The 14,073-nt window shown below is 38.2% G+C and overlaps 1 protein-coding gene across 9 annotated transcripts in view; it reads left to right on the forward strand.

Annotated features, from left to right (window-relative positions):
• SNX14 (sorting nexin 14) overlaps positions 1–14,073 on the forward strand; it is a 67,795-nt gene that overhangs the window by 7,787 nt on the left and 45,935 nt on the right. For 6 of the 9 annotated variants that reach the window (XM_086631318.1, XM_086631314.1, XM_086631315.1 and 3 more), the window contains exons 3-6: positions 561–637; positions 750–828; positions 8,169–8,212; positions 13,756–13,843. In XM_086631318.1, coding sequence (XP_086487444.1) covers positions 561–637; positions 750–828; positions 8,169–8,212; positions 13,756–13,843 — 288 coding nt within the window. The remainder of the gene's footprint in view (positions 1–560; positions 638–749; positions 829–8,168; positions 8,213–13,755; positions 13,844–14,073) is intronic. The other 3 variants (XM_086631321.1, XM_086631323.1, XM_086631317.1) reach the window with 1 other exon arrangement.

Consider the following 14,073-nt stretch of genomic DNA (forward strand, 5'->3'; position numbering starts at 1 on the left):
GTAGCAAGTAGTTGAGATATTATGTAGGTGTATTCTCTGTTATTGAGGCTTTTGTTTTCTAAAGATGCCCTTCCTTTGTCAAGGCAGTGCTAAGTCTTCTTTGCTGATTGTAGTCTTTTAAGTGGTACTGAATTTCAAAGAAAAAAAAAACTGCCATAGGAAATTGCTGCTTTCTAACTTAAAGTGGTTTAATGCAAAATTTCATAGGACTAAAAATGTTACAGTTACAATAGTTGAAGGCTATAAGTAAGGCAAGTTTTGAAGAGAAACCAAGCTGCTCTGTTACTAGACCAACTGATGTACAGGGAGATGACTGGAGGTGTGAAAAGGTATCCATCTACTCAAATGTTGTTTTAGCGGAAGTGATTTTTCCATTTGGTTCAGTTGTTTCTCATACTATGCCTTGTTAATCTTGTTTTCCTGCTGGGGAAACAACTTCATCTTTCTGCTGTTCAATTCTCTGTAATCGTATACTCTACAAGGAAGTTCACAAATGTATCAGTATATTGAGAGACTCATCATTTTGAAGAACGTAAACTTGTCCAAATATCTTCTTTTAGCAATTAGAATTGCCGGAGCTATTTCCCCACGGTCACAGTTGCGCTGTGTGTGGCAAGGTCAAATGCAAGAGGCACAGGTAAATTCCATGTGTGGCACTGGTAAGCTTAGTGTATCTTATATTTTGTATGCAGCGGTAGGGAGCTTTCAATTAAATATTGTTACATCAGCTTTTCCATGCTCTCTAACAGACCTGCTTTGCTTCTGGAAAACTATCAGCCATGGCTGGATCTGAAAGTGCCTTCCAAGGTTGATGCATCCCTCTCAGAGGTAATTGCTGCTTTGTTTCTTTAGTTCCTTGAAATCCAGTGAGGTTTTTTATTACATATCTCTCAGACCTGTTGCTTCTGGTTCAGTAGGTAGTTCGGGTGTACTTCCTGTGTATGTTAACTTGTTCTTGTAGGAGTCAAATCAGAAGAATATACGCTGGGAGCAGAGAGGTGAGGTGGCCTACTTGTTAATACAAATGTACTTGTATTAACAGACATTAACATAGCATTTGTTCCTGTAGTAGTGTGCCTAGAACATAGAAGAAATATCTATGTCAATTGGGAAGCACATAGGAAAGAACAGTTACAATTGAATGACTGAAAAACATGTCCAGTTCTCAAAAAGTTATGGATTTCAGCCTGCTTAGTTTGTTGAAGTGGAGGTTAAGAGATGATTTGCTCCAGCTGTAAAACTTCTGCAAAGAAGATGATAATGTGATTGTACCTATTTAAAATAATGAGACAAAGCTGTAACAAAATATGTCTGAAAAAATAAATTAGTGGACTTATTAAAAGAATAGTGTGAATGCCTGTTTTTAATAAGAATGTAAATCAAGAATTTTGTTTTGTTCTTTTCTCTCTAGAAAGAGAAGTGCTATCTGAAGAGAGATTTTTCTTTGGGTTAGCTTTTTTTTTCCCTTGGTAATAGATGAAATATATTGGCAACTAAATCGATAATCTTTTGTCCTCTTTCAAAGAGGAAAATAACACAGACGCATAGCTTAATCTCAATTTATTGAGAATTCCAGCTTTGGAGTTCAATGGTAGGAGGATGAACAGTTGGCGTGTTAGAAGTAAGAAGATTCTTTTGTGTCAGCTCTCCCAATTAACAACATGGTGTGTGAAGTCAAAGCTCTGTGTGTAGAGGACACCTCATTAATGTTTATAAATATGTAAAGGGTGACTGTTACGAGGATGGAGCCAGGCTCTTCTCAGTGGCATCCAATGATAGGACAAGGGGAAGTGGATATAAGCTGGAACATAGGAGGTTCCACTTAAACATGAGGAAGAACTTCTTCCCAGTAAGGGTAACAGAACACTGGAACAGGCTGCCCAGAGAGGCTGTGGAGTCTCCTTCTCCGGAGATGTTCAAAACCCGCCTGGACGCATTCTTGTGTGGTCTGCTCTAGGTGGTCCTGCTCCGGCAGGGGTATTGGACTAGATGATCCTTTGAGGTCCCTTCCAATCCCTAACATTCTGTGATTCTGTGTGTTTGTGGTATAAGCTAATGCTTTAATTCAGCTGTGTGCCAGGCATGGCCCACAGCAAGAGTAGCAAAAGAATGACAACCTTAAGGGAAGGGAGAGGTGGGCAGTTGAGGAATGTTTTTAAGAAAAAAAACAGATAACAGCTTGTTGACTTCCTCTGGTTTACTGCAGTGACTTCCTCTGCAAATTCAGAAGCAAACATTTAGCGTTTTTGAATTACTTAATCATTAATTATTTTTTAATAAGTTTGTGCTCAAGTGTTTTAAAATAACAGTATCGCTGAATATCATTTCAATAGGCTTACCTCTTTAAACTTTTTGTTTTAATAATAGAGCGTAAAATAAATAGTTCTATGCATGTAATATTTTTAGAATTTTGAGAAGCAAATATCTGTGACAGTATATCAAATGGTGGGGTAAATGCAAAAGAACTGGAAATTTTCCTGTTTAGCTTAAACGAGTCTTTAATGCTAAAAAAGTTACTTGTAGTATGTTATTCACAAAAGATGCAAATAGATTCCATAGTTCTCTTCTAAGACTGATCTTTAAAATGTGCTGCTATGCATTGGCATTTTGTGTTTGATCACTGTTGCTGTAGTTCTACTTTTACCAAAGTAGTGTGGGCTTTCCTTGGTTGTTTATTTTTTTTCCTTCAGTGGCATGTCCCTGGCCCTGCTTTATTTAGCAGTGTAGATGTGGCTCTTGCTTATCTATGCCATGTTTCTCGTTCCTGTCTTTTCTTTGGGTGCTTAGCTAGAGGGAAGTGCCAGACCGGAGTTCTGTGCCTTCCTGGGGCAGTGAGCCAGAGTAATCATCTCTGGACCCAAACAAGCAGTCGATCTGAGCCACCATTGTCACCTGTGTAGGATACTGTTTGGAATGAGATATCTTATTGCATTGTTCCCCGTTGCAACTCTTCTGTACTGGTTAAAAGGGTAGCACGAGTTCTGCCCACATCATATTGCTCTTGATCGTCTGCTCTGGGGATGCAGTGTGTAATGCGTGCCTGGAATTGGATGACCTGCTTAGGGTTGGAAGGAGAAACTTGCATTTATTTTCTTGTGTGCCGCCTTTTAGTCATGCATTAGAGGGAAACTGATACAGTGAGAACTGAATTAAGATTAATGAGATTCAGAAGAAGTGCAGAGTGCAACCTGCTTCTGAAAAGCAGATTCTTCAAATACTTTGGAATAATTCTGGGATTTTTTTATTCTGGATTATTTTTTCTAGTTTTTCCTTTGCAGGCTGAGGAATTAAGGCAATGTTCTCATTTCCAAATGTTTCTAATTTGAATCAGTTGTACAGTCTCTAAGCTTGTGTTTTCAACTGCTTACAGAATAATTTAATACAGACTCTAATCAGAAGAAAGCCAAGTTTTTCTCACAAGTATGAATTTTTCTCTCTCTTGGATTGCAATCATAGTTTGTCTCACTTCACAAATTCTTAATCTTTTGCAGCTTTATTTTGGTTATCTAGCTGCTGTACGTGATTTAGAATAATAAGAAAAACCTGTGCTTGGACTTTCCTCTTCCCTTTGTTTACGTTTATTGTTATAGTTGAACTCTAAACTGCCTCAACTGTGCATCTATCAATATTTGATAGTTTGGCTGTATCCTGCACAAAAATAGTGCAATCACCTAAGTATAATTTTGTTTCCAGTTTCTAATCCATTGTGCTTTATGTAAGTTTCCCCAACGTTTTATTTCTTTTTGAATTAGGATGTGATATTTGTGGTCAGTTCTATGTTCTATATAATTTCAGGTGTTATAGATTGTATAAAGGAGAGTTTGATTCTATTTTTCAGTTAATTAACTCAGCTCTTTCCATAAAGCCTCATTTTTGCTGTGTGAGGGATGATTGCAAGTCAAATCTGTGGAAAGCTGCTGAGCTATTCTTGATCAGCATCATGAAAGAAATGTCTTAGCGAATCAAGGTGCTGTCTGTTGGTCTCACAAATGTTTCTTTAATACTTAAGTTCTCAGGTTCTTGACTTGATTATGGGACCAGAATTTCATCTCTTTCTTTTTTTTTTTTTTGTCTTTTCTGAAAGTGACAAATGCTCAAATGCATGACAAGAAATCGGTTATTGTCTAAACGTCCTCCTTTCCAGTCCTGAACTCTTGTAGCAGCACAGTAGTGGCCTGCATGCTTTCTTATTGGGAATAACTTCTACCCTCAGGGAGTGGTCTCTGCTATCTAGTTGTACCATCTTTTAAGGGTTTTCAAATTGTCTTTGTGGTTTACTTATCAAATCCTTGCTCGTTTCCAATCTAATTTGGCCTGGTACTTCTGACCTGCTACTGAATCATTGATCACTCAAGCTCTACAGTTTCTCCTCCTGAACAGCTGGGGTATGTTCTATGGCACTGCACAGAAAGCTTGTCTCAGCAGCAATAGACTGACTAGCTTGCAGTATCGCAGTGCATACTAAAAAATAGTTTTTCTTAGTTTTTTCTTCAGCCACTGCTTATATTGCTACCTGCTGCATTTGGTTCTACACTTGTAATCTCTTTCGAATTCAAAACTGCTCACATGTAGTAGAACCAGTCATTCTGCAAAATACTTAAAAAGTAGGTAGGCTTTAAATGAAGTGACTCATCATTTGTATTTTAAACTGGAGAATAATATTTTACAGAGAAAATAGCTTATAATTAGCTGTTATTCTTACCTGTCATTCTTCGAGATGTCCTGTCTATTCGGTTGGCATGTGTGCATAGTGTGAGCGATTGAGCTTCAATAATATTGCTGGCTTTGCTAGAATGGAGGTGGGTACAGGTGTCCTGCTTTCCTAGTGCTTTACGAAAGCGCAGTGGATGATGTGACAGGTTTTTTTCTGACTTACAGAATCACACTGATGTAGTCTGGAAGGCTCATAGGGTTCATGGGAAAACTGTATGGACCATACACATTGAACTCCAGTTACTGGCAGTCAATCACCTGTTATTTCTTGAGTGCTTGTATTTTGCAGTATGGACAATTTTGCACTGTAGCTCTCTCTTAGCTTCAGTACAGCACCTTGGTGCAACGGAGCGTCGTGCGTAACTGCCTCTGCCATGCCACATGTTTAGTAAATGTGCAACTAGGGTCTGCTTTCTGTGTGTCCAGGATCAAGGTGTTTCTTATTCAGATGATATAGATAACTTGAGTTCTAGTAGAATGTGTCTTGACTTCCGATATCGAGACCAGCGATATGTGGACTTCAAGTGCGTTTTGAGTTAGTTGCCTGTCTCTGTGTGTACTACCTGTGGGTCTTTGGTTAGTGGGATTATCTGCATGGCATTGTCCTATGTAAGCATTACTATAAAGGCCTTACAGTGTGGCTGTGATAACAAGAGAAACACTGGCAATTCTGCCAAGTGGTTGAACTGGAAGTCAGTTACTACACACATGGGATGAATCTCAAGGAGACCTTATCCGAAGGGGGATGGGTCATCGGGTCTTACGTCTTCCCTGCTTTCCTTGCTGATTTAATAACCACAGGAAGACGATTCTCAGAACCATGCATGTTTGGCTTAGCTAGCAGTAAGAATGAAATCTCACACTGTCGGAAACAATTCTTCTAGCAGCTTTAGAAGCCTCTGGTCTGTAGGTGAAGAGAGTGCCAACAAGTTATGTTAACAACTGATGAACTGAAATTGCAGTGATACGTGCCTGATAGACAGGCTTTCAGTTCCAAAGTTGTAGTCGTGGCTAAAGAAAGCTTTTTCTAGAGGAGTGCATTGTACTGCCTTTGAGTACGCTGACTTGTGCTTCAAGGCTCTCTAAGTGCTCTTGCCACTCCAAGCAGAAGATGATCTGCTGTCATTGCTCATGGTGGGGAGACGCCTAGCAAAAGTGGAGGAAGAAAGAAAAGGGCTCCTTTAACAGATAGATGCATGGTTTGGGTTTTTCTGCAGATCTTTGATTTTGAAAGGCACTGTTTTGAAAGAGTCTGAGGTTTGAGCCCTGGAAGAGGTTTATTTTGTTAGAAACTCTGCATGAACAAAAATAATGTTGCAGTACCTGTGAGACTGAGATTTCTATGGAGTAAATTGGTGGTTTATATACTGGCAGTGCTATGGAAGGCATCAGGGAAATTGTTTTGAGTAATGTGATCCATTGTTCTTAAGGCTGATGAGCTGTTTGCTGACTGGAGCTGGATGTGATCTTCTGCCTGTTGTTTGAAGATTGACTTCCAAAGAAGATTCTCTGGGATTTCTTGAGCTCTTCTGGCCTAGAAACTAAAGCATCTGTTGTCATCTCCTTTTCCCCTTCCCTCACCCCAATTCCACTCTGCTTTTAATGGAAATACAAGATTTTGGAGGGGGACACATGACATTTAGCTTACCCATCCATCATCAACACGTGATTGTATTGCCTTTTCAAGATCTATTACTGCTATAGCACATAGGGGTAGCAGAAGATGAAAGAACAAAATTTCTTCTTCACCCTTAAAAACAAAGGGAGGAAAATCACTGAAATGGAAGAGTTGTAAAAGAGAGAGTATCTTACAAAATTAGAGTAGGCAATATTCTTAGTAGTGAAGACAGAAAAAGAGTGTTCATCAGCTGCTCACATCTGAAGAATTGAGAGGAATTAAAAAGGCTGTGGTTTGCGTTTTACTGAGCGTGCTTTTATGATCATGAGTAGAGCAGAGGCACGTAGTGCCCTAAAGATAGTATAAATTTAGCAAGTCTTCAGTTCTTGCAGTGCACACAGTGTGGATGAGTGCAGCAGCAAATCTTGTAGGAAGAGTAATATTTTTTCTCATAAATGACACTTGTGTGTCAGCTGTTACATTCAGCTTTCCTTTAAAACAGATGTTACATTTTTCTTTGAGCACAGTGACTTCTTTTGCAAAAGCTTTCTTCCTGTAGAACACAGAGCAGCAGCCTCACGTAGCAACACACGTGTTCTCTCTTAGTACCCTGACCAGCATTGACGCTGCAGAGCACAAACGGATCTCCGAAGCAGTGATTCCAACTGAGGGATAGGCTACAACAGGAGTACATGTAGTGAAGGAGGAGAAATCTTAAGGAAATTTCATCCTTCCTTCTCCTTCCTCATGCTTTTTTTTCTTGGCACTGTGTGATGTTTTCCCTTCCCTTCAGAAGTTTCCTTTTGGCTAATCATGGTGCAAGGACTTTAACAGTTACGTGAAAATTTGGTATAGGTGTAAGGAGAGGTGCCAGAGCTGCAGTCTGGCTAGCAGTGCACCTTGTGTATATGGTGGTGGCAGCCCGCTGATTGTCACCTCCCCTGCCTCTCTTCCTGCTGTGACATTGGAAGCCAAGCTGAACCAGGGCGTGCCTATGGCATGGCTGCAACAGCACTGGTTCTTCCGGATTAGCCTACGTTTTCCAGCATAGAAAGGCAACCATAGTCTTGACCTGTAAGGAACAGGTTTGATGGAAAGGGTGGAAAAGATTCTTCTGCAGAGATCGATGTGGGTGGAGTATACAGGGACTATAAACAGGACAGAGAAGACCATGAGGATGCATATAGGACAAGGACTTTGGGAAGTGCTCTGGTTGGGGCTTCAGGAGATGGCTGGACCATAAGGCAGGCTTTGTTGAAAGCTGGTGCAGGATGTGGAGAAAGGAGAATGGCTTTCATAGAAATTGCTTTTTAGTATTCTTCTTTGTGAGTGGTGAGCATACAAGATTGACTGTCCCACTTTGAGGGTGGGGGAGAGCTGGAAAAGGTGGAAGCTTGGATGAAAAAGAATGGAGGTATGTGTAAGCATAGGATGGGTAGCTGTGCTGTGGGGCACTCCACACTATGTCAGAAAAGAACAAGAACTGATGTGAAAAATTAGGGAAGGGCTATTTGAGGTGAGATTCCATTTTTCATAGCGTTTGGCTCACAGAGTGGCCATGCCATGTGCTTTGCTTTGTTGGTAGCACTAGCAGCAGCTGTTTCTTGTTGAGATCTGATGAAACCATCGCTTTGTTGCTATTTGCCCAAAGTACAGATTATTATGCAGAACGATTGATCTCACAATAGGATCGCAACGTACACATTTGTATATTAAAGTTTTATGATGTATGAATTATGTTCTGTGAGTTTTAGAAGGTGTTTGTGTTTTTAATTCTTCTAACAAGGATTTATGGTAAACTTTTATTTTGTAATATGGTTGTCTTTGTCCTGCACAGGTGCTTGAGTTGGTGCTGGAAAACTTTATTTATCCATGGTACAGGTATGAGCTTTACTTAAAAGTTACTGGTTTTGAATATCATAAATATCTGTCAAACTGTTTAAGAAATAGTCACCTGAAAACACATTTTTGTTTCTTTAGTAAAATATAAAGCATACTTTTAAGTGCTACAGTTTCATCATTTTATTGTCTCTTACGAGAGTAGAACAGATCTTTTAATAATTTAGACATGATAGAGGTGGTTCTGAAATGTGTATTTCATCCTAAAGCCACTTTTTTGATTATTCGTTTTCATATGTTAATTTTCTAATGACTGACTTGGAAGAACATATGGCTTGATTAAAACCTGTGTAAAAACTCAAAAACCCACAGAAATTTGTTTCCAGATTACAAGCATGCTGATCTTTCATATTGCTATAAAAAAAAAATAATAACTTTACAGTGTTTTGAAAACAAAAATTCCACTTTTAATTAATATAGAAAAGATATTCTGGATACATATTGTGGCCACTTGCTTGCAGAGCATCTGGTGATTTGCTGAGTTTTAAGACTGTGAGTGGTTATGCTGTGCTGAGTAGAGTAGTACTGTGTAAATAAGTTTAAAATAATATATAAAGAAAAGAATATGGCTAATTCTTTTTTCTTTTTTTTTGCCTTGTACCTTTATATGTTAATTAGTGCTTCAGGGTACTTTGTAAGAAGATAGCCTGTTAGAGCCTGTTGTGATAGGACAAGGGGTAATGGTTTTAAAATAGAGGGAGGTAGATTCAGGTTGAATATTAGGAAAAAATCTTTTACCATGAGAGTTGTAGAACACTGGAACAGGTTGCCCAGAGAGGTGGTGGATGCTCCATCTCTGGAGACGTTCAAGGCCAGGTTGGACGAGGCCCTGAGCAACCTGATCTAGTTGGAGATATCCCTGTTCCTTGCAGGGGGGTTGGACTAAATGACCTTTGAAGGTCTCTTCCAACCCTAACCATTCTATGATTCTATGATTCTAAGACAGTAAAATATTTTTAATTGATCATATTGGCATTAACGTGTTAAAACAACATTTTGCCTTAATTATGAATTTGACTTTTTAATTGGATTGAAATGTTCGATTTGCTAAAAGAAATTTATACTGTTTTTCTTTTATGCTACGCGGTGGGTTTTTTTTTTCTGTCTCTCTGGGATCTAAAATCTTCTGGGCGGACTTCTTTGATTAGTTTTTGATTGTGGCCAGTACCTGCATATCTCACATCTGTCTTTGTGTGATGACTACACTGAAGTATAAAACTTGACTGCTGATGCAAACAGCAGAGGGAGCTGTAGCACCGTGTATTGTGAATGACCGAGCTGGAAAACTCAAGGGTTTTAACTTTCAAATACAGAAAACTAGAGCATGTTCTGTTGAACTGTTTGATAAAGTAACAAATATAAGGGGACCATCTTCTGAATTTTGTAATTTGAAATTAGATAGGATTTTTTGGCTGGTGGAAGGTGTTTTCAATGTTTTTGTTTTGGACTGACAAGGAAACTTGGATTCCACATATTACTTACGTCTCTGACACCCAAGACAGTGGAAGTCTGGAATACATCGTATGGTGGGGATAGTAATATACGTAGTTAGAAGCGCAGTGCAAAATACACTTGGTATGGAGCCAGTCAGCCAGATTTGCTACCTCTTGCCCTCAGTGAGCGGTACAGATGTTCCTGCACTGTCTTTAGTTTTACATGGCTGTAACTCCAGATTTTGAACTAGCTCCATAATTTTACACCGTGCTGCTCAGACCTAACAATCTTTCCATGAACCTGAGGTACCCAGTGAGCTGCAGTGCAGTGGGATCCGAGTAATTCTGCAGGAAGCAGCTTGGTCCTGAAAGGCTTACTGGTTTCAGCTTAACAGTAGTAACATCAGATCTGGTCTCATTTCCTCTGGACATTCAAGTGTTTCTATGCTTTCCTGTGTTTCCAGCAACCATTGTGCAGGGAGGCCTGAAATTGTGTCTGCGTGCAGCCATTTGAGGTCTGTCTCATGGAGCATGTTAGTTCTGACTTTCCCTATTTAAAAGTAACCTACACTGTTTATATAGCTGAGCTCATCCTGGAGAAGGGACTCTTACATTCATGAAATGTTTTTGCTGAGTTAACAAACCTCACTTACTGTGGATGATTATTCACAGAGCCAAATCAGGAGCCTTTGCATCCAGACTATCCTTATTTAGCAGCGTGGGTAACCACCAGCAGGCAATTCAGGCTTGCCAGACTAGGCTGATAAAACAGTTTACTGCTTTCCCTTGCAGAAAAGTCTGGGCATAATTACTTATGCTAGCTGCCCTCCTTCCAAGTGACTGGAATTTGTGCAGAAGATACTTCTCTCTTTTTTTTTTTTTTTTTTTTTTCCCCTCCTTTATTTTGCAGCACCTTACATACTCTGGACATTAGAGAGGTAACACGACGTATCTCACTTAGAAGCCTGGACAGTGTAACACTTACCAGAAGTCTATGCTGCAAGATAAAATCATAGATTTATTGCTCAGGAAATAAAGTGCTATAGCAGCAAAAAGCTGTGGTTTATGTTTGTTTCATTAATAAATTGTGTAATTATTTGTAATATTTTATTAGCAGCTTAAAATTTAGAGACAAACATCCCTAAACTTGGATCAGTTTAGGGGAATGAAGATTAGTACTTAAAATCCAGTGAACTCTACTGAAATAGGTAGTTATACCTATGTGCAATTTTTGTTTGGTATTTTTCAAAGTATATTTATACTGGTTATATTTAAATACCTGTGTTTTAAGAATTTTTTTCAACTATATGAGAAGAATAGAGCATAGTTGTAAGTAATCCAGGTTTGCAGAGCTACGAAACACTGGTCTGAGTCTATTGCTTATGCTGTACAATAAAACTATATAATATGTTACTTATACCAACCTCATTTTAAATAGAGTTTAAAGTTTGAATGAGTCACTCTGCTTACTGAATTTTTTCGATTGTTGATGCTACTGCAGCTCCAGTTCTCTCAGATTAGATGAGAATCCACTAACTACCACATTTTGGTTAGACATTGCGATGAAAACATTTTTCTTTCTTAGTGACTAAACCCAGTGTTTTCTCATATGGAGCTGCTTCTATTTTAAATGCAAGTAATGCAAGAAAAGTTCAGGATTTTTGTTGAGTTACAAACCGTAGCGTCACAGTTTTACCAGCTTGCAACTAATTTACTTCATCTTTTTGATAGGAGTTGGCCAAATTTTATAAGAATAATTGACACACAAGGGAAAAAAAAAATCACTTTGGTATTTGTATATGGTTTTCATTTATCAGTAGATCCCATAAGACTTTGCATGCAATAGCAGTTGGGTGTATCTCTTCTGAGACATTGGACTCAGTACCCACTAACTGTTTACAATTAACAGAGTGAGCCTTTTTCTTTTAGCAAATCTCTCAGTTATACTGACAGTTGTGTTTTTAAGTTTTTCCTCAAATTCTGGGAAAATGCAGCCAATTTTTAAAATGTTTCCAAGTGAGTTACTTGGACCCTTCCACTGTGTTGCTGGAGATTTGAGATTTTACAGGTTTGTGATGTGTTTTTTTTTCACCAGTCTTCAGTCTGCTGGTGATTAAGAGAGTGTCTTTGCAAACCTATGGCACGTTGTGAAAGTACGTGACATAAAGTCATGTCCAAGTAGAATTAGCCAAGATACTGGTTATCCAAGTCTCAGTAAAATAACAACTTCTTGGTCCAAATTACTTCATGTATCTTGTTGTCTGTCACATACGAGTAATATAGTCATACAATTTGTTTGCTAATTCCTTGGCTTCCTTTGACAGTGTGGGTATTTGCTAACCATATTGCTTCCAAACTGTCAGCTGCTGAACTTAAAACAAACCAAACCTTCCCCTGCAGTATTCTTATCTGCGTATGATTAGCTGTTGGAGGATGGTTGTATTCCTTATGCCAGGCTGCTTTCTTTGAGGTGCTTTTTCATACCGTTAGTTGCATACTTTGACCATCAGATCGCCAGTATCTGTACCTAGCAGTTCATCTTCAACATGCATTTGAATGCCATATTACCCAGGCTAACGTTGATTTAAAAAAATCAGATGCTGAATAATGTAAAATGGTATTATAGGCATAAGATTTTCATTTTTCGAATGTACTATTGTTGCTTGCACTGATATTTTTAAAATGCAAATAGTGTTTGCATTTACTACATATGCAAAATCATTTATTACTGAAAACTGATAGCTTTTATGTATGGTCATTGGCTAAAGCAGACTGTAACTGACTTTGTCTTGTTACTCAGCTATTATAATGCAGTTTTACCAATATCTGTAGTCATACTCTAATGTCCATATATGCTTAAATGCTGCTAGATTTTTATTCTTTCTGTTGCATTTTGTGGAATGGTGTTGTCATGGTCTCTTTTTCCACTCAGTTTAGTTGCAGTTTCTGTGTCTAAGATTTAGTGTATTTCCCGTTTTCATTCAGTTGTCCAAAAAAAGACATGGAGTTAGGTATTTCTCTTTGTGAATCAACTTAAAGAATTTTTACAATGATTTTCACTGAACATACTTTATTGGCGCACGTGGAAACTAGCAAGCCAGATAAAAAGTTTAGATGGTATTTTGACATAGTGATTTTGGAATCTGTTTAAATTCTTATTTATTTCTCCTTTATTTGCAAGCAGGAACCATGTTGAATAATTTTGATTTTGTTCCAAGTGGCTATAGGTTGTTTTGTTTTCTTTGTAATTGATGGTTTCATATTTCATGCTACGTCAAAAGTAGATCAACTTTTTAAAAAACAAGTTCTGTCGTTTATTGGTTTCCTGTGCTATGCTTTCTTCTCTAGGAAATGGCAATATCTGTTTAGACCAGAAATAGGCCCAATTTTATATTTAAAAAAGATAATATTATTGTATTAAATGGCATCTAAGTATTAGAACTTGTTGAAGAAATACCAAAGCAAGTTTTCTATTGGAAAAAGCTGAGAATACAAGGGGTGTACCTATTTCATTGAAAGCTACATGAGAAACTACCAGTTTTATAATAAAACCTAAACAAGCGATTAACAAAGCCAGATTTGTACTAAAACAGAAGAAAATTATTTGAAATCTTGGCATATAGAAGGTCTTATAGTGTGCGGTGTGGAAAATCCAATTTTGAATAGCTTAACTGGGGTATGTTCTCGCTCTTATTCCAAATACTTTGCCTGTATTAGTTCAGTTTCACCTCATGCCACTGAACTAGGAAACATTTGTATGTGTGGAAACTAGGTTATATTTTACTCGGTCAAAATCATGCAGAGAGTAATTAGAGCAGGAATTGGTATATAGTTCCAATTTACTGACATATTTTTTAAGCTGTTGTTGCGTGCACAAACATAGTGGGAATGCCGTGTGTTTTACTCGAACAGAACACTGGTTGCTCTCTGCCCACACTTGGTAGCTTTCATTTCAGTTATTACCAGTTGAAGTGTCACCGATGAATGTTCTTATTCCAGCTTTTAGTAGTGCCAAATGTATTGTGGTTGGATTAATACAAATGCTTTTTATTCTGTTTTCTCACATGACATGCTTTATTTACAACACTGCAGAAATATTACTGATGATGAATCGTCAGTGGATGAACTGAGAGGCACGCTGCGGTTTTTTGCATCTGTGTTAGTTCGGAGAATTCACAAGGTAAGGTGACTTAAAGGTATTAGCGTTGTTTTTCCGTCAGAAATAACTGATATCCATCAGTAGCGAGTTCTTTAATTTTTTTTAGAATGGCAATTCCAAAGTTAGTCTTACAGAGACTATAGGCAACTTCCATCTAAGTTTCTTCTTTGCGTTATCTGTTTCCTCCTTCTGGAGCTTATCCCGTTCCTGCTTATAAACCGTCTTTGAAGACTCATCCCTGGAAGTGTTCA

The sequence above is a fragment of the Tauraco erythrolophus genome, chromosome 2, assembly GCF_009769465.1.
Source record: "Tauraco erythrolophus isolate bTauEry1 chromosome 2, bTauEry1.pri, whole genome shotgun sequence".
Classification (NCBI taxonomy): domain Eukaryota; kingdom Metazoa; phylum Chordata; class Aves; order Musophagiformes; family Musophagidae; genus Tauraco; species Tauraco erythrolophus.